Below are 19,921 nucleotides of genomic sequence, written 5' to 3'. Positions count from 1 at the left end.
TTCTCTTGTGCACCGTGCACAGAGCACACACGCGCACACCCACGTGCACAGCACCCACACACGCAGTGCACATACAGAAGGGGAGAGAGCCAGCTGGGTGCAAGGCAACCCCTCCTCATTTCCATCCCTTGACCTCACTGCCAAGAGCTCCCCAAGCCCCTCAGCCTTTGCTCTCCTTCTGTCACGCGCACCTCAGTGCCCTACCTTTGTACTGTGGTCTGTCTGTACTTTGTCGCTTATTCTGTGGTCTCTGCAGTGGGTACTTGCTGGCCTGAGCCCCATCGGGTAGGGAGTCAGAGTCCTAAGCCCCCGTGGGGTGAGGGTGGGGACCCTGAGTCCCGGGGTGAGGTGGTGGGGAGCCCCGCTGCTGCTTCCTGGGCAGGTGCAACAGCCCTCAGTCTCCATGTGGCCCAGGTCTCCCTCCCTGCTGTCCCCAAGTCTCCTCAGAGAGTAAGATCTCCAGACCCATGTGGGTTTTCTTTGGCTTGTTGTGCCCTCCGGAGCTGACCTTGAACTCTCACCTCTTCCAGACGTGCTGTTGCAGGAGTCCACGTGGACCAAGATGTTCTTCGGGGAAGGCCAGGCCTCACTCTCCTTCAGCCACCTGAACAAGGATGATGAGGGGTTGTACACCCTGAGGATCGTGTCCCGGGGTGGGGTCAGCGACCACAGTGCCTTCCTCTTTGTCCGAGGTGGGCAGGGAGGGCGGCGGAGGCTAGGGGTTGGGCGAGGCCCGTAGAGGAAGTGGTGTTCCCAGTGAGCCTGGATGTGCCAGGCACCAGGCATATGGTTACACGTGGGCACTCAAGGTGGTGGTGCGGTGGCACCTGTCCCATGCATACGGGCGCGTGAGGTGTCTGTGTGCATGCTGCCTTGTAGACACATGTGTAGACAGCATCAGATTCTTGTAACACTTCTGTAAGAAATAGAGCCCCTGAGGCAGAGGCGGAGGGCACAGCTCTGAGGTGCAAGGCCCCGCCTGGACCCCTGCAGGAGCGCGCCTGGGAGTCCTTGCCAGGCGGTGCTATGAGCTCCCCTCCTTCCCCATGGCACCCACACACCAGGGGCTTCCACCGCCTCTGTGCTGACAGGCTCGCCACACACCCTGCACCGCCCACCATCCTCCATCCTGCCTGGCTGGCCCGTCCTCGTGCCCTGCATTCTGTCCTGACCAGCTGCTGCTCGTCTTCCCTGGGCTTCTGTCCATGGCCCCATCTGCAGGTCCGGCACAAGTGACGTCCAGTCAGCACGGGGACATCAGCTCTCTGCAGGGCCCAGCGAGGCCGGGGCTTACAGGAGGCAGAGACCTGCCCACTGTCCAGCAGAGGTGGCACTCCCCCAGCCCCCCAGCCAGGATCCCACGTGCCCCATGTGCTGTGTTGTGGTCACTGGTGGTCAACCCCCTCCCCCGTGGTATAGTGGGATGGGCAGGACACCTGCAGGGGAACTGAGCTATGTGGGAGCTCCAGGGTCACCATGTAGAGATGCCACTGGCTCAGGACACAAGGAACTGCACCGTGCTGCCCCGCGGAGGTGGGCACAGCCAGGATGGGCCAGGGCAGGGTGGCTGGCAGCAGGGTGCTGAGTGGCCAGTGCCTCTGTGACCGAGCTGGAAGCGAACCCAGTAGAAAGGCCAAGCGAGGCATGTGCACAGAGCTGCGGCCATGTGCCCCTAGCACGGGGGAGGGAGCTCTCCTTCCTGGGGATGTGAGACACGCGAGGCTCTCAGGTGACCCTCCCCGCCTCCCGGGGATGCAGCGCCAGTGCGCTGTCAGCAGCTCACTTGGACCGTGAGCCATTATGTCTCTGAGGAGACTCACAGAAAAGTGGGCTTTAATTCCGGGTCCAGCCACCAGGAGGAGTCACAGCCTCCAGGACTTCAGAGAGGCACACTTACCTTTCCCGACACTGGCCGGCTGGGGGAGGCAGGTGGGCAGGCAGCTGAGCAGCACCACCCACTAAGGGCTGCGGCTGTATCCCCTGCCCCAGATGCCGACCCACTGGTCACAGGCGCTCCCGGGGCACCCATGGACCTGGAATGCCACGATGCCAACCGGGACTATGTCATTGTGACCTGGAAGCCACCCAACACGACCACGGAGAGCCCGGTCATTGGCTACTTCATTGACCGGTGAGTGCCACAGAGCTTGCCGCCACGAGCACTGGTCAGCAGCACCTCAGCAGCACCCACTCTAGGCCTCTAGACCCTCTGCAGCTGTGCTGCCCGCTGGCTTGGGCTCTGTCACGCTCCTGACTTGGGCTTGGCAAATGTCGCCTGCTGGGCTGAGACAGGGCAGCGCCCTGGGCTCCTCTTTGCAGCAGTGTCACTCTGCACCCCAGTCCTGTGCGGGACTGCATGGTCGTGAGAGGAGCGGGACAGTCCTGTGCCCACAGTCCTGCCTGCCTTCTGCGTGAACTAAGCCTGCCTTTGGTTTCCAAGTGACAAACATCAGTGCTTCAAAGTACAGAACACTGTCACTTGTCTTTAAGTCAGTAACAGGTTTAGGACATCGTGCAAGCCAACGGGATTTTAGCTGTGGTTTTCCTTTGCTAGGTATAATTCTCAGAGCCTGGGGTGAAGTACAAGTCTTAGAGGCAGGGTTTATGCCTCAAATGCAAGCTTTAATCATAGGAGGCAAGTGTAGGTGAAGAAAATGTCTGTAGGAATGAGTCAGGGTCCGAGCTCCAGGCGCTGAAGGGCTGGTTCTGGGGAGCGAGGGTTCCGTGGATGGAGTGTGGTGAAATGAGCTGGTTGTTTCGGAAGAGAATCAATCCCTGGGCTTTTGGCTTAGGCAGATGAAAGTCAAGTCTCTGTTCCAATGAAGACACTTATTTAACTAAAACACTCACTCTCAGAAGCGTTAGATGCGCTGGAGACAGATCTGAGAGTTTATTTAAGGGGTCAGCCTTGGACTGAAAACAAAGAACAAACACCATGAGCTGCCCTGATGATGTTCCCAGCCTTCCTGCTGACATGATTCTGTGTCGTCCCTTTGTTAGAACACGAAACCCAGGAACATTCCAGAAGGTGCGGCTGCGCCTGTTCTGGGTCTCACTTTGCCCTCTGCCAGGCCAGCTTACCTGGGTTGGATCCCCAGCCCTTCAGCCTGGCCTGGGTGGCCCGGAATGGTGAGTGGGTGGGACAACTCACACGAACGGTTCCGTAGCTGAGAGGGAGCTCAGGCTCCACCCTACAGGAACATGCAACTCGGAGCCGGAGGGTCTGAAGGCTGTGTTCACCCAAACTGGCCCTTCCATCTGAGGATTTTTCACGGAGTTTTGTACACAGATGCCTCAACCTATGAAAAATAGAGGTGAAGTTTCCTTACATTTCCAAAATGCAGTCAGTGTTTACTGAGGCCTGGGACTTCTCCATGAGACGTGCTGTGGGAAGGGCCACTTCCCACCTCGGCGGCCTGGGGACAGCACTGCCACCTCAGCAGGGCACGGGTGGCATGCAAGGCAGTGGGCTCCCCAGCCAGGGTCAAGGGCACCCTGGGGCCTTGTCCCTCCTACAGTGGGAAAAGAAGAGAAGGCCCACCTAGGTGAGCTTCCTGGGGGGACTTCACCTCCATGTGTTTGGAGACAGAGATTAATTTTAAACTGTAACTTATGATGATTTTTTTTTTTTTTTTGCGTACCGGGGATTGAACTCAGGACCCTGCGCTTGCCAGGCAAGTGCTTATTCTACTGAGCTATCTCCCCGGGGCCATGATGGCTCATGGTTATCTATCATTTATCTATGTACATATCTATCTATCTATTATCTATCGGTCATCTGTCTCCCTCACTCTACATAGATATCAGGCTGTAATCTCTTTTTCTGTCACCTGTGTATCAATCTGCATTGTACGTGTGTATCTCTATATAGACATAAGCTGTAAAGTATAAGCGCCTGCGATCATGCTGTCATCTATCGCTGTGTACCTTCACACAGATATGAAGCAGAAGTAATAAGGTTCTACCCCACTCAGCCTCTTGGGCTCTCTGTCACCTATGTGCCCAGGCGTCTAGCTCTGCACAGAGAGGTGCTGCTGCATCTGTCGTCTGTCTCTATGCAGGTGTCACCTCTATGTGGCTTGCTCCCTACAGCTACCAGCTAGGGCTGCTGAAGCTGCTCAGCCTGCTGTCTGTGTGTGCAGAGCCTCAGCAGTGCGGGCTCGCTGGCGTGGACATCTCCCTGTGGTGACATGGGGTGCCAGCAGGGTGCTCAGGCCACTCCCTTGCCTCTGCTTCTGCCTGCCAAGGTGTGAGGCGGGCACTGACAGCTGGGTGCAGTGCAACGACGCGCCTGTGAAGACCTGCAAGTACCCCGTGACAGGCCTTGTTGAGGGCCGGTCCTACCTGTTCCGTGTGAGGGCCGTCAACAGTGCAGGCGTCAGCCGGCCCTCCCGAGTATCTGCCGCCGTGGCTGCCCTGGACCCTGCCGACCTCAGGAGGCTGCAAGGTAGGTGGCTGGCAGGCGAGTACCGTGGGGCCCTGTGGGGCCCCCAGTGCCACTCTTGATGCCCATCTTTCCCTTTATGTACAAAAGACCCTGGGGTGTCTCTGGGACAAGAGAACCCGGGCGAACCCCCACCCTCCCCTTCCCCTACCTGGAGTCCACCAGGCTGGCTCGGAATCAGGCCTTGCCCACCCAATGATGATACAATTTCAATCTGTCATGGAACCTAAATAACTGCTCTGTTCTGAGCGCTAATTTCATATGACACAGGTTCCTGAGAGGCCCTGGGCCCTAGCTGAGGACAGCAAAACAGGGCCAGGGCCACATCCAAAACACCAGCCCTGGTGGCTCGGGGCCGCCTGTGCCTCCAGGCCCTGCAGAGTGGCCCTGGGTGAGGGCCTCCCTCCTTGGGGCGCTGCCTGCAGCAGCTGCACCACGTTCACTTTCTTTCTGCAGCGATCCACTTGGAGGGAGACCAGGAAATCGTGATCTACAAGGACGACCTGGAAGGTACAGGCATGCCCCCTTCTGGGCATCTGCAGTGTGGTCGGGACTGAGCAGCAGCAGGGTGCACACTCTGTGTGTGTGTGTGGGGTGGGGGGCAGGCCCTGCCCGGCAGTATGGAGGAGAAAAAGGAGGGGAGGCCGATCGGAGGGGATGAACCCCTCAGGGTGAGCAATGGCTCCAGGCCCAGCCTGGGCTCACAGCTGCACTGTGCTTTCTTGAGATAGAACTCCTGCAGCGTCCAGGCTGACCCTGAACCTGTGGAGCTCCTCCTGCCTCTGCCTCCCGGTCACTGGGAGTATGTCTACCCATAGTGCCCTTTCTGGGGACTCTCAGAGCAGAAAGCGAACTGACAAGGAGACTCACCTGCTGGCTGACACAGGCTCCTCCTACGGGGCTCCCTATATTACCTTTGGAAGCAAAACTCCTATTCTAACATTTTAACCAGAAGGGGCCCAGTCTTTCTTGTCTGCCAGCATTCTGGGTTTGCAAATCTGTGTATATCCCTTGTTTATGCTTGATTCTGAGAGGGTGTCTCCCCACTAATACTCCTTCCAGAGACGTCTGGAAAGACTGCCGAGGAGAGCCTAGCACTCTTTTTCAGAAATCCCAACATTTTAGTCAAGATCAGTTGTGAGTCTGGGAGGGAAGACTCAGCTATCTCCCAAGGTGCCTGGAGCCACTGGTGCCATTTGGTTCCTCCTGGGAGCGGTGGCATCTCTGTGCTCCTCCCAGACAGCATGGGCCCAGGGACTCCCAGTGGCCAGCGGCCATGCTGCAGGGGGCCTGGCCCTGGGGGCCCTGTGCCCTCACCTCCACCAGGAAGGTTTCCTGGGGATGGGTGCTTGCAGGAGCCTGTGTCTCAGGGGTGCCAGGCGGTGCTGTCCCAGGCTTGGTCCCATGGACAGAGGTCACCGGCAGTGAAGGCCACCTTTGCTAGCCTCTTCCCCACAGGAGCAGAAACCTGGAGAGGCACTGGAGGACGAGAAGGGCAGAACATGGCCCTCAGGGGTGGCTTGGGATGCCTGCCGGGTGGCCTTAGCTGGTATCAGGCAGGAGTGACAGGCACTTGGCCCGGGCTGCTGAGGCATGGGGATCTGAGCGAGGAGAGGGCTCTAGCAGTGTAGGAGAAGCCAGAAATGGGTGCAGTGCCCCGGGAACCTAGCTTCGTAGCTGTCCTTGTCTGAGGAAACCTGCATAATGGCAAGGTGGCGTGCAGAGCAGGCAAGGCGAACGGACCCAGCACAGCGCAGAAGTGTGCAGCGTGGCCCAGCAGGGCATGCTGTGCTGCAGGGCTGGGTCGCCACCACCGCGTGGAGTGGCATTAGGCTTCAGACCTGTGGCCTCCTAGTGCAGAGGATGCTCCAAGCTGAGTTCTGCCACCTTGCTGAGCTCTGGAAGTGGCAATGTGCTGTTCCCACCTCAGACATTTTTGAGGTCTGGGTTATACAGGGACAGAGGGCTTGGGAGGCTGAGATTGAGACCCTGAGGTAGACACAGGCCACACCAGTCACCAGCAGCCCCGGCCTGGTCCCACAAGTGCCTGGGGGAGTGCTGCGGGCCCTCCTGTCTCACCAGTGGGGATCCCGCAGACCACTGGGCCTGCCCAACCCCGCTGATCTGCAGACCTCAGCACTGCCCCCGTGCTGCTCTTCCTGTCTGGGTGGTGCTGGGAGTGCAGAGGCTTAGGGACCTCACCCACCCTTGCGCCTGTGCAGACTGGTTCAGACTGCTTGCTATGGCTTCAGGTAAAGTCCCTGAGCCCGTGGTCCCTGAGACCAAGCCAGCCAGGCGCAGCGCTCCCCTGCCCCGTGTGCTTGTCCTGTTCCCCATGCTCTGGTTGGCTTCCTCTCCCCACAACCTGCTAGCTGGGGTTGGTGTGGATGTCCTCTGTGGGGTGCTGGGGGCTCCCAGGTCTCCACCCTGCCTGTCACCTGTCCCTGTGCCATCCTGGAGACAGGCTGGCTCCTTGTTGGAAACTCGACCTCTCGCCTGGCGATGCCGCACTGTGCTCTGTGCCAAGCCTCACGGAGCGGAGCCCAGGCTGGGTTTCTGCCATCAGTCCCACATGGCTCTTCAATTCCTCACCTGTGGCTGAGCCCCAAGGGAGCAATCGAATATTGTGAAGGGCACGGAGATGTCCCGGGGTGATGCAAGCCGTCTAATCATGTGCTAATCTAATTGGAAGCTCATAACATTTTGTATCACAGTGAAGGCACCGTAGTTCTAGAAAACCTCAACCTCCACTAGGGTCTCCCATAAGCTTAAGCAGGAACCTCTGGCAGTGAGTGCGGGGCAGAGGGGGAGTATGCGGGCTATCTCTCCAGTAGTCTGCACAGAGCTCCTCAGTAGCTCCTGGGAAGCTCAAGTACACAGGCTGGCGGCCCGAAGAGGGTGCAGGTCCTCTGAGGGGAAAGTGAGGCGCCTCACAGGTGATGCTGTTTCAGTGCCGGCATCCACTCGCTTCTCCTACAGGCGACATTCAGATCCCAGGCCCCCCTACCGACGTGCACGCCTCTGAGGTCAGCAGGACCTACGTGGTCCTCAGCTGGGAGCCCCCCACGCCCCGCGGCAAGGAGCCCTTGATGTACTTCATTGAGAAGGTACCCAGCAGGGCTCGCGCGGCTGCTGCGCTGGGCTGGGCGGGCAGGGAGGCGCTGCCGCGCAGGGAGACTGGGAATGGTGATGCCCTCGTTTTCGGGCAGGCCTGCCACCTCAGGCTAGTGGGCTGCGGCCACAGGAGGTGCTGGCTGGGCATGGCCTGGACCTTTGTGTCGCCTTGTGCTCAGGGCTGGGTGCCACAGCCCCTCTGGTCAGCCAGGCGGTGGGGACCCCCCTTTTCCAGCTGGCAGAGCCACAGTGACTGCCCTCCTTGTTCCCTTCTGGCTGCTGAGCTTCCCTTCTTTGCTGGGGCGGGCGTGAGGTGGTCTGAACCCAAGACCTCCTTCAGGGCTCGAGTCGGCCCATCTCAGACCTGCCTGGGAGTGCAGGGCCAGGTGTGGCTTGGACCCAAGTCTCCTCCGGGGCTCTTCGCCACCCTTAGCAGGGACGGGGTATGGCCTTGTCTTTACTACCACAAAATCATTTTCAAAGAAGGTTGCTATCTCTGTGGGGAAAACATCGTCATGGGGTCCAAGTGGTTACAAGAATAAAATAAACTTGCAGCACAGACTATTTGGAGAAACCAGAGCCGTCTCATAGAAGCAGGCTCGTGTCACCCAGTGGCTCCACTGCGTGCAGCGGCCACTCTGAGCACAGGCATGGGCACTTTTGGGCTCTTCCTCTGCAGGGCTTTATGCGCTTAGTACGTTATCAGAGAGTTGGCACTGTGTTATTTGTAACAAAACGACACAATCCTCATCAGATTAGAGGGCTTTGCCCACTAATTTAAGAAGCCACCTGTTTTAATGCCTAAGCACACAGCCCTGTCTCAGCAGGCCTGGATGACGGCACTTCGTCCAGACCCAGTAGCAGCAGAGTGCTGGAAGTTTCACCGAATTTCACAAGCGTTCTGCCACACTGTCTTTCTGCAGCACACCCCTTTTAGGAGAGCTGCAACTAACATATTGGTTTATTTAGGCTTCTGTAGTTCATTACGTCCATGGGAAATGTATCCCGGTCGTATTTCCAACCTGGGGTAACGGCCTGCCTGCACCTCCAAACTGGCACTGGTTGGGAATCCCCAGAGACCGCTGCCCCACAAGACTCGTGGGCGTCTCGCTGATGCCCCCCGAGCCCCTGCCTCACTGCCCTCTGCCCCGCAGTCTGTGGTTGGCAGCGGCACCTGGCAGCGCGTCAATGCGCAGACAGCCGTGCGGTCTCCGCGCTACGCCGTCTTTGACCTCGCGGATGGAAAGTCGTACGTGTTCCGCGTGCTGTCAGCCAACAAGCACGGCCTGAGCGACCCGTCAGAGATCACACCTCCCATCCAAGCTCAGGACAGCATTGGTGAGTGGCGGCAAGCATGGCTGCGTCGGGATGGGCTGGTGGGGCCTGCACCCCGGCGTCCCGTGTGGGTGGCACAGCGGGCCCGACGTGCTATTCTGGAGCTCTTGCGGTGTTTTGTGGGTTCTTGACATTTCACGGAAGCTCCATTTTTTGTGAAACCAGGAAATGGGTCAGGAATGGATCCCAGGGCCAGGTCAGGGTTTGCAAACCTGGCCAGTTCTCAGTCTCCAGCATCTTGCCTGTCTAGCTTAAAGATCCCTCTCTGAGGGATCCTCATGTGCAGGAGTGCTGAAGGCTCCAAAGCCTGTGGGTGAGAGTTTTGAGGTCAGGAGACCCCTTTGGGGGCAGTCAGTGGCTCTCTTGGGTCTCAGGTCCTGTCTAAGGGAAGTTCTGAAGCATCCTGGCCAGAGCTGCAGGCTCCACACACTGTCTCCCAGCCTGGGCTGACCTCTGCATGCTGCCCTGCGCTCGCATGAGGAGCTAGCTGCGCAGTCCCCTAAGGCCCAGCCACGCACACCCCACTGTCTCCTCTGAACTACCCCCTCACGCCCCTCCCCATCTCCCCTCATGCCCCCGCAGTGGTCCCTTCTGCGCCTGGCCGTGTGCTGGCCTCGCGGAACACCAAGACATCTGTGGTTGTACAGTGGGACCGACCAAAGCACGAGGAGGACCTACTGGGCTACTACGTGGACTGCTGCGTGGCCGGCACCAACCGGTGGGAGCCGTGCAACCACAAGCCCATCGGATACAACAGGTGCCACCTGCCCCCAAGCCCATGGCCGAGTGGTGTGGAGGCTTAGCTCAGGGCTGGGTGCAGTGCCCAAGCTGGGCAGGTGGTGGCAGAGCCTGCCTTGGGCGTCCCACACACATGTCTGCTCAGTGCTTCCTGAGGCTGCCGCCCTCTGTAGGGCCACCTGCCTCCTGACATCAGGAGTGTTCCACATCCTGCCACCTCCTGCTTCATTGTGAATAGCAGAGTTCAAATGCAAGAAAGAATCAAAAGTAGTTCTATTTTTCTATGCTAATCTTTTGAATTTTTTTTTCTATTTTCAAATTTATTATTTGAATTGTTTGAATGTGTGGCTTTGGTGGTCATGATTTGACTCACATACAGTGTTCAAGGACAGGTGACTTGCCGAGTCCTTAAACATTTAAAGAATGTTGATGGGTGCACAGCAACACCAGACCCGTGGGGCTGCGGGCGGCGCCGCACGCGGCGCTGCAGCTCTGAGCTGCTCTGCCCCTGCCTGGGGGCCAGGGCTCCACCCCAGCCACAGAGGGCTGGGTCCCTGCTATGGAAGTGAGTGTGTCGTTGTCTGCCCTGGACCCTTCCTGCGTGGACAGGGCAGCAGAGCCCCAGGTCCTGCCTAGGAAGGCATCAGTGTCTTGGTTACCTTTCTCTTATAGCTGAGAGAAAACACCTAATGCCCAAAATTAAGGAAGGAAAGGTTTATTTAGCTTGTAGTTGTGGAGGCCTCAGTCCCTAATCAGCGGCTCCAAGGCAGGGTGGCGTTATAGAAGGGCAACAGTTCAAAGCAGAAGACCGCACAGCAGCAAAAGCCAAAGGCGCGTGGAGCAGGCCTCTCTCCCCGCCTTATATTGTGACTAGGCTGCCACCCCTAGGGTGGGTGTATATAGCACTCAGACCATCTCCTGGCCTCCTCTTGCATAGGCTCAGGGTGCTTACAAAGTGAGGGTCTGGGCCCCCTGTTGAGTAACTTAAACTTCTAAACTCCTCAAGTTCACTCAATGAATCAATGTTACAATGTCCTGGCATATAAACAGAGGCCCTAGGGCATGTCCTCTATACCCTAGGATGGGGCACTGCTGAGCTCCTTAGTTAAGCTTTTGGACATCTCAAGGTGACACAATGTGTTAGCCACTACAACAGTCATGAAAGGGGGGGGGTGGGTAGAGGAGATGACAGCATGGTTGCCCAGGCATCCACAGCGAGCGGTCCACAGCCACTGGCAAAGGCAGAAGGGCGCTAGCACGTGGAGTCGAACACCAGTCCTACGGAGGGATTTTGCAAGTGGTCATGAAGGTTTGTTGAGGGCATAGGAGAAAGGTTGCCCACTTGGCTTTGTGGAGTCCCTGCTCTGAGCAAGGTAGAGGGCTAAGCCCCAGCCCATGCCCCTCTTGGTGGTGAGAGCTGTGTCATGAGGCTGCGCTCCTTATCCCTGTCCTGCAGCACAGGATGCCAGAGTTTAGGGGCAAACACTCGAGCCCGAGGGTGCAGAGTCTGGTGTCGAAGCCTGTGCTGCGGCCTCCTCCGCCCAACTTCCGGGTCTCGGGCTCTGCTCTCTGAGGTATAATTTGCTCTCATCCTATAGTAGGTGCAGTCGTTTCTGCAGGTAATGTGGTGGATGTCACTTTATGGACATTTGCTCTGGACATGACTCACGAGTGCTGCGTCATTTTTAGTGTGGGTCACGTTGCACATTAATGTTTTGTGTCCCTGAGCAGTGAATTTGTGACTGACACTGAGAGAAGGATGTGTGTGAGGCTCCCTCACGGCACGGAAGAGCAGCCAGAGTGAGAGCAGAGCCCTCAGAATGGTGTCTTCTGCTGCCGGGAAGCTTGCCTGAGCATCCTGCCCTGACGCCGGTTCCTGTTTCCGCAGGTTTGTGGTTCACGGCTTGACCACCGGCGAGCAGTACTCCTTTCGGGTCAAAGCGGTCAATGCTGTGGGCGCCAGCGAGAACTCGCAGGAGTCCGAGGTCATCAAGGTGCAGGCAGCCCTGAGTATGTACGCACGGCTGCTCTGCCCGACTTCTCTCTCCTCTGGGACGCGAGGATTTCTACCTGGGTAGACAGGGCCAGAGGGACGGTGTGAGGTGGCAGTTCGCTGCAGCCCCTTGTTCCCAGGCTGCTGTCTTGGAAATGCCCTCTCTGGGGGAAGCCATGGTACACTGACAGCAGTTTAGGATGGGTGGCCGCTGTTTCTGAGTGTTCCTCTTCTGGGAGGGCCTGAGCCCCACCACGACTTCCTCTTTCCAAAACGCACTGTCAGATATGTAGGTGGCCTTGCAGCTGCGCAGAGATCAGCAACATTCGCCACTTCAGAGAAGTGGATGTTTGTGCCACTGGATGGCTTCATGCATGAGGGCGAGAGTTAAACTGCTTGTTATTTTCACCTAACAAGAGGCCATTTGGATCCGAGGCCTAGACGCAGTCCCTGGGAGAGCAGGGCCTTGGGATTCTCAGGAGCAGCTCAGCACAGGGCTGCACCCCACATAGGTCTTCGCATTTCAGAGCGAAAGGTTCAGCTCTCCTCACCTCCAGGCACGTTCAGAGCTGGGATTCCCCTCTGCACAGTGCTGTCTGGGGTCGTGGGGAGTCAGGCCTGGCAATGGGAGAGGGTCAGCCCCGCCCTCCTTCAGGGTCCTGATCCCAGTGTCCTCTCTGATCCCCTGGGGGCAGTCTCCTCACCTGCCGCCCCCTTCATTCTGGCTGAGAGAAAGCCAAGGCTTGGGTTGAGTCTGCAGCGAGAATCCCTCACTTAGGGAAGATGCAGATGGCTCCTTGGTGTGGGACAGCAGGGGACATTCCCTTTCTGCTGGCTGGGAAAGGTGCTGCACGTTGACTCAGTCAGAGGAAACAGATGCCTCCTGTCCTGCATTAACTTGCAGGATACACCCATGTCCCAGCAGCCTGCTCCTCCTCTCAGGTGGTGCAGACAGCCGACAGGTCCCTGCACTGGGCTCCCAGGGGCTCGGGATCTGTGCTGTCTCCCACCCACACGGCTGGAGCTCGGACTGTTGGAGGATGCACGGAGAGGCAGGGTTGGGGGTGGGGGTAGTGCCTGAGTGGCCAAGGTCAACGGTGGTGCAGGGGGAGCAGCACCCAGCCTCCCCTCTGTTGCCCACTGCTGAGGTGGGAACACTGGGCAGGCCCTGTGACCCTTCTGCCACCTGTGTCCTGCAGCTGTCCCGTCCCATCCGTACGGGATCACGCTCCTGAACTGCGACGGGCACTCCATGACCCTGGGCTGGAAGGTGCCGAGGTTCAGCGGCGGGGCGCCCATCCTGGGGTACTATGTGGACAAGCGCGAGGCACAGCATCAGAACTGGCATGAGGTCAATGCCTCACCGCTGCAGAACAGGCTCCTGAAGGTGGGTCCCGGCCAGCGGCCCCACTGGAGCCCAGAGTTCAGTGAGGTTGGAGCGGGCACAGCTCGGGGCCCAAGTCAGGCAGCCAGGGCTGGGCAGGGCTCCCGTGGGTCCTGGGGCGGAGCCAGATCCTCAGCTCTGGTCTTCTGCACAGCTATGGGCGTGGTCAGCAAGCCTCGGGTTCCCTACCCACCTAGAGCATGGTCCTGTGCTCCAGGACATCTAGGGGATGCATGTGAGCTGTGGACATCCTGGCTGGCACCCACCGGGCTGCAGATAGAGGGTTCTTTAGGGGGCCAGTCAGTCTCCTGCCAGGCACCTGTGCATCTTGCGCTTCCCAGACCACCCTGCGCACGTCCTGCAGGCGGCCCTGCTTTCTGTGTTAAGGAGACCAATCCATACAGGTGGAGGGCTTGACAGAAGGCTCCCTGTACGAGTTCAAAATCACTGCCACCAACCTGGCGGGCATTGGGCAACCCTCGGACCCCAGTGAGCTCTTCAAGTGTGAGGCCTGGACAGCACCCGAGCCTGGTGAGATACAACTGTCCCACTGCGGGGCCGGCGGGCTGCACAGGGCAGGGAGCAGGGTTCTGGGGCGGGCATTGCAGCCTCAAGGTGCCAGGAGCAGGTGGGGGAGTGCAGTCTGTGGGGACGCGGCAGCAGCAGATGGCTGGGGGAGCCGGCAGGGATGGCAGCGTACAGCACCAGCCCGTGTGAGCAGTGTCTGGCTGCACCTCTGCGTGTCAGGATGTGACCGGGCCACCTTTTTCCAGGAGCAGAGAGAGCTCAGAGCTGAGCGGGGTCCCAGAGGAGGAGCCAGGCGCCCCACCAAGCCCAGGCTGTGCAGCCTGTGTGAGCCACTTGGGACCCTGGGTGTGCCCAGGCAGACCTCTTGGGGGTCTGCGCTTACTCAGGACTCTTGGCTTAAGCTCTTTGCACAGAGCCTTGAGGGCTGCATGTCAGCTCTTTGTGCTCCTCCACCGGGGGCCAAATGCGTCCCTACCACACTCATGTTTTCAAAGAGAAAACTACTAAAATACGAAGCTAAGCAAACTGGTTCAGCCTGCTGTGCGCGAGTGTTGCAGGTCCAGGCCCTCCCTTCCCCTCCTTTCCTCTCCTCTCGTCCTTTTCTCCCAGTTTTGGTGCAGTTGCTTTAGCCCCAGCACAGCCCTGGGCAGAACCTGTTAGTGTGCAGTACAGGGAGGCAGAGCAGCAGGGGACAGGCCTGACTTAAGTGAGGCGCAGGGATCCTGCCTCTGCCCTGCTGCCAGTCCCTCCTGGGGACCTGGGTCAGCAGCAGGCACCGCCAGACTCCCGGTGTCCCAGAGAGCCGGTTCCAGCCCAGGGTGCAACACACAGCTCCTCCCGGGGCCCACCTGTGGCCCACGAGGCACCCACAGTCACTGTGTGCCAAGGGAGGGCCTCACACCTGGCAGCTGGGCTGTTCCCTGCGTCGGGCTGGCCCTGATCTCGTGACTCTCCAGATGGTGTGGTGTGGAGGGAGGAGAGCGTGGGGCTTGGGCCGGGGTCCGGGCTGCATACGCGGGTGCCAGGCTCTCGGTGCCCCCGCAGGGCCTGCCTACGACCTGACGTTCTGCGAGGTGCGGGACACGTCGCTCGTCTTGCTGTGGAAGGCACCTGTGTATTCTGGCAGCAGCCCTGTGTCCGGCTACTTCGTGGATTTTAAGGAGGTGGATTCTGGAGAATGGAAGAGTGTACATGAGGCTATGACTCCAAACCGTTACTTGAAGGTGACGCCTTGGGCTTTGTCCTCCGATGAGAACATGCTTGTGCCGCGGGCCTCCTCTACCCGCTGGGGCTGCGATGCCACAGAGCACCTCCGGGAGCCCAGCTGGGGAGCGCATGCTGGGAGGCAGCGCCTGGGGCCATGTGCCCGGCTTTGCATGCTGCTCACGGCTGTGGCTCGAGAGCCTGCACGCATGTGGGCACACATGTGCGTGCACACACACATGTGCATGCACACACATGTGCACAATGCACACAATGTACACACACGTGCGCGTGCACACACGTGCGCGCACACACACGTGTGCGCACACAAGTGCACGTACACACATGTGCACAATGCACACAATGTACACACACTGTATGAATCGCTCTGTCCTTCCTCCAAATATTTCTACTTTACCAAGCAAGGTCCAGTCCCTGTCAGCTGTGACCATGGTCCTGGGCTCCACAGGCCCTGTGGACACAGGGGACCTGGCAAATGTGCCTAGTGCCCTGACGCAGAGGCCTCACCATGACCGTGGGCCTGGAGTGCAGTCAGATGGGCATGCCCACACCCTGCACATGCGCTGGGCACCAGCTGGTGGGTGGGGCTCAGTGGGCAGCACCACTGTGGCTGCAGAACATTATCACATGGGGAGCCCACACGGTGCACCCCGTCCTTCAGGTCTGTGACCTGCAGCAAGGTCAGAGCTATGTGTTCAGAGTGCGGGCCGTCAACTCCAGTGGGCCAGGGAAGCCGTCAGATGTGTCGGAGCCAGTGCTTGTGGAGGCCAGGCCAGGTGAGCTGTGCCCACCACCCTCAGGGTGGCAAGGACGGAGACACTGGGGCCCGGGTGGGCATGATGTTGGTGCCCATCATGACTCATGATGTGTGGAGATGCGGGTGTGAGTGCTGTTTGGGGGTGTGTGGGTGTCATCCTGTGTCTGCGAGGCTCGGAGCCTGAGCTACTTCTGCGCTCCAACTCTGAGAGGTTCTAAGTCCAGAGCAGCAGGGAGTTCCTCTGGGCCTTGCATGGTGGGCAGGATGGCTCTTGGGCGGGCACAGTCTCCATGAAGGACGGTGGTGCCTTGCACTTCTGTGGACTTCGGGTCACGGAACTGTAAAGCTATTGGTGGTTTTTCTCAATTATGATAAATTCAGCAGCCCAATGGGGTGACATTGAAAAGGGAAGCTCCCCAGGCGAGGGGAGGGGAGCTCACAGGATGGCGGGGTGGCGCACAGCCATGCAGCCACAGCTCCCACGCCGAGACTCCACCCTCCTCTGTGCACATTCGCTTGATTTTGACCCCCAGGCTGTGCTTTCTTGGCTCCCTCTTCCTGTGACCCAAGAGCATTTGTTACGTGCTCTCAGTTCCTCTTTCTAGTAAAGGCTCAGCTGGGCACCCCCTGGTGACTAAGTTCTGAGGGGTGGCTTCTGACTCTCACGATGGGCCCGGGTCCGCTTTGTCTGGTCACCCCAAGTAAGCAGCCAGTGCTGTGCCCTGAAGGTAGCAAACAGCCCCTGTGGGGAAGGGGAGTTGGTGGTCAGGTCAAGCACTGTGTGTGTGACAAGGGTCTGGGCCTCAGGGAGAAGGTGGGGGCCCCTGAAGTGAGCTGGGGTGTTCTGGGGCTCTGGGATGCAGTGAAGGTGGCGTGGACATGGGCAGCTCATGTGGCGGTGGCAGCAGCAGCAAGGCACCCAGCCTGCCGCTCCACGTCTCTGGCTCCTTGCAGTCCCTCCCTTCCGTGGTTCCCAGTGCTGTGGGAGGACATTCAGTGGAACTGATGATTTGGTGTAAAATGAGCCCTCCTCCTGTGCCACCTCCCATCCAAGAAAAGGATCCAGAGAACACAGTGTCCCTGAAGCCTCCTTGCCTTCCGGCCCCGCAGGCACCAAGGAGATCAGCGCAGGTGTGGACGAGGAGGGCAACATCTACCTGGACTTCTACTGCCAGGAGATGACGGACGCCTCCCAGTTCACGTGGTGCAAATCGTACGAGGAGATCGCGGACGAGGACAGGTTCCGAGTGCACACGGAGGGTGACCGGTACGTCGCTGTGCGTGTGGTACTGTGGATGGCGGCAGCCTGGGGAGACGACTGACCTGCCCCTGCTCTTCCTTTCCAGCTCACGGCTGTACTTCAAGAACCCTGACAAAGAGGATGTGGGGACTTACTCTGTGTCCGTGAGTGACACAGACGGCGTGTCCTCCAGCTTTGTTTTGGATGAAGAAGGTAACATCTCCATGGTGCTGGCTTGCTGTGTGGGTTGTTCGTGTCCAGAGATTGGGTCCACACAGAGAAGAGGTGTTTGGTTACAGGAAGGCGTGCGTTTGTGGGGGGCTGGGGTCGGGACCTGTTCTTAGGAGCCTGAACACCTTCACAAATTAAGCAAATCTAGAGTAAGTGCTCTCTGACGCACACCCCCTGGCCAGGCCCACGGGGTGCAGATCCAACGTCTCGCTGCACTGAGTTTCAGGTAATTTCCGGGGAGCCACTCAACGGCAAGCGCTCAGGAGGCAGTGTCTTTGCACAGGCGTCCTCAGAGCACAAGAGGGAACCACAGAGGAGAAAGGACCAAAGGAGGAGACACAGGGCAGCCAGACAGGAGAGCTGGTGCTTGCCTTGGGCTGCTCTGCAGAGCTGAGTCTCCAGCTCTCCTCCGCACGCCCTGCTCCTTGCAGCTCCTCGCAGCTCAGCGTGGCCTTCTATCCTGGAGCTCAGTGTTGGCGGCCCCCAGACTGCCTCTTGGGACTCTGAGCTCTGAGTCCCCGGCGCCCATCACCAGGGAGTTCTTGGACTGCCAGCAGGTGCTGGTGGACCTGTGTGGGGTGGTATCCGAGGAAGGCGGTGCTGAGTGGGGCCTCCGCCAACTGTGCTCTGATGACAGGAGACGGACCCAGCCTCCTATGTGCAGAGGTTTTCGGAGGCTGGAGTCCAGGCGCCGGGCTCTGTCCGGTGAGGGCTCCCTCCTGGCATCAAGCCAGGCCCACCAGGCTGTGCAGGAACTCGGGGGCGCATCCAGGCCAGCTGTGGGCCTGCAACGGCTGCTGGGCACCAGAGGGGAGCAGCAGGGAGGGATATTGAAGGCTGCGAGTCTCAGGCCTGCTCCGCGTTGGGGAAATGCGCCAGCTCAGTAGGCCTCGTGTGGCACGGTGGGCACTTGGGGGCCTCCGCATGGCTTCCACGTGGTGACAGGCCCCCCAGTGTGCCCCTGCCCTCTTCATGCAGAGGCCTTCACAGAGCTTTGCGCAGAGAGCACCCTAATCGAGCCTAAATGCCCCGCTTTCTGCTGCACTTGTATGTCCATGTGGCAGCTTTTCACTTTAAGTGGTTGCCAAGAAGGTGAGGCAGCTTCTCGCTGCTGTGGCAGAGCAAGTGGACACCAGCTGGCAGGAGGGAAGTCAGTCTCGGCACACGGTTGGGAGGTATCCGTCCACCGCCCATCGGCTCCACGGCCAGGAGCCGGAAGTGAGGCTGCCCTGCAGTGGAAGGGCCTGGGAGGCGGCCACCCGCCTCACATAGCCAGAAGGCAGGGAGTGAGAGGGCCAGGCAGGGGCCAGGGCCGGAGCCGCTCCCACGGCCACACCCCGAGATCCGCTCGGTGAGACGAGGCCTGCTTCCATGTGCCCCATCGCCACCAGGCCCTGATTTCCTGCTGGATTCACCCACGGTGAAACTGAGCGCTCCCAGCCCAGTGGCCTTCCAGCCCAGCACTGCACACACGAGCGCTTTGCGGGACGTTTTAGGTCTGAACTGTAGCATGCAGGATACGATTTCTACCGTGTTTTGCACTATGCGTAGTCTAACGTGTCTGAACCTTGGAGCTGTCGGCTTAGCTCCCCGGAATCCATGGATGTTCCCACCCGAGGTCCTGGAAGAGGGAGGCAGGAAGGGAGGAGGGGAGAAGGGAGGAGGGAAGAGGGAGGGGGGAGGGGAGGAGGGAGGAAGGAGAATGGAGTGTGGGAAAGAGGAGGAAGGGAGGAGGGAGGAGGAGAGAGGGAGTGAAGAAGGAGGGAGGAGGGAGGGAGGAGGTGCAGAAAGAGCCAGCGGCTCTGGTGCTCGGGAGTTGTCAGGAGTGACGCCCATGTTTCTTCCTGCTGTCTTAGTGGTGCGCTATAGAGAGGTTCAGGCTGTGGAAGGGTGCCTGCTTCTCTTTCATAATTAAAAGAGGGCATTTCTGAGGGGCAGGAAAGCCTGTTGGCGTTGCTGCCCAGCCGGCAGATCGGCACGGGGCCTGCCATTGGCTCTGTCCCCCTGCTGCCCTGGCCCAGAGCTTGGTGTGCACCTGCCCCTTCTCCCATGCCCAGGGCACCCAGCGCTGGCGTCTGCCTGCCCTTGGGCACAGCCTTTGCTGGCAAGGACCCAGGCCTGACCGTCAAGGCCTGGTGCCCCCCTTGCCCCCAAGCTTCAGGTTCCTTTCACATCCCATGATCAAGTCTCGACTTGGTGTCATGAGGGCCCTGCCCTCGTGTGGCCTCGCTGCTGCTCATGGGCTGCTGGATGCTCGGGTGAACACCAACGCAAAATGTTCTTCTTGATTTCAGAGCTTGAGCGTTTGGTGGCGCTGAGCAACGAGATCAAGAACCCCAGTAAGTGGACTGCATGCCCGGAGCACAGCTGCAAGCCTGGGCAGCTGGGTCGTAGGGAGCTTCCGGGGGTGGTTTTGGGGAGGAGCCCATTTTAGACTCCAGCGTAGAACACAGACTTAGGATTGCTCACTTGTGAGTGGCCCAAAGGGACCTGCATGCTGTCCCACCAACCTGACCCCAGTTACTGCGCTGCACCGGGCAGGGAAGGTACAACTCGCATCTGTGGCCGTGGACCCCAGCTGGACCCAGAGCCGAGGGAAGAGGCTTTAAACACTGCAGCAGGGTAACTGGAGCCGCATTGTTTCCATTTTGGCTTCTATAATCCAATGCAAGACTCCAGAGTCCCAGTATCAGACAATTGATAATTAATAATTAGGGCCCACGTTTCCTTCCGATGTGCAGCGCTCTCCCCCGTGGTGTGTGCGTGATGGGCCTGTGATGTCTGTCTTCCTGCAGCAATTCCTCTGAAGTCAGAATTGGCTTATGAGATCTTCGACAAGGGCCAGGTCCGCTTCTGGCTCCAGGCTGAGCACTTGTCCCCCGATGCCAACTTCCGCTTCGTCATTAATGACAGAGAAGTCTCTGACAGCGAGG

The 19,921-nt window shown here is 59.1% G+C and overlaps 1 protein-coding gene across 3 annotated transcripts in view; it reads left to right on the top strand.

The window, feature by feature from the left end:
* The window catches only part of Myom2 (myomesin 2), a 58,468-nt gene that overhangs the window by 22,783 nt on the left and 15,764 nt on the right, over window positions 1-19,921 (top strand). For all 3 annotated transcript variants that reach the window (XM_023702636.1, XM_004642532.2, XM_023702637.1), the window contains 16 exons: window positions 531-692; window positions 1,990-2,131; window positions 4,248-4,447; window positions 4,901-4,954; window positions 7,424-7,551; window positions 8,713-8,896; window positions 9,476-9,650; window positions 11,520-11,641; window positions 12,824-13,011; window positions 13,413-13,539; window positions 14,581-14,759; window positions 15,422-15,536; window positions 16,628-16,784; window positions 16,864-16,970; window positions 19,283-19,327; window positions 19,784-19,920. In XM_023702636.1, the coding sequence (XP_023558404.1) occupies window positions 531-692; window positions 1,990-2,131; window positions 4,248-4,447; window positions 4,901-4,954; window positions 7,424-7,551; window positions 8,713-8,896; window positions 9,476-9,650; window positions 11,520-11,641; window positions 12,824-13,011; window positions 13,413-13,539; window positions 14,581-14,759; window positions 15,422-15,536; window positions 16,628-16,784; window positions 16,864-16,970; window positions 19,283-19,327; window positions 19,784-19,920 (2,222 nt within the window). The remainder of the gene's footprint in view (window positions 1-530; window positions 693-1,989; window positions 2,132-4,247; window positions 4,448-4,900; window positions 4,955-7,423; window positions 7,552-8,712; window positions 8,897-9,475; window positions 9,651-11,519; window positions 11,642-12,823; window positions 13,012-13,412; window positions 13,540-14,580; window positions 14,760-15,421; window positions 15,537-16,627; window positions 16,785-16,863; window positions 16,971-19,282; window positions 19,328-19,783; window position 19,921) is intronic.

The sequence above is a fragment of the Octodon degus genome, unplaced genomic scaffold (genome assembly GCF_000260255.1).
Source record: "Octodon degus isolate 3935 unplaced genomic scaffold, OctDeg1.0 scaffold00155, whole genome shotgun sequence".
NCBI lineage: Eukaryota > Metazoa > Chordata > Mammalia > Rodentia > Octodontidae > Octodon > Octodon degus.
This window is presented reverse-complemented; position numbering and strand designations above follow the sequence as displayed.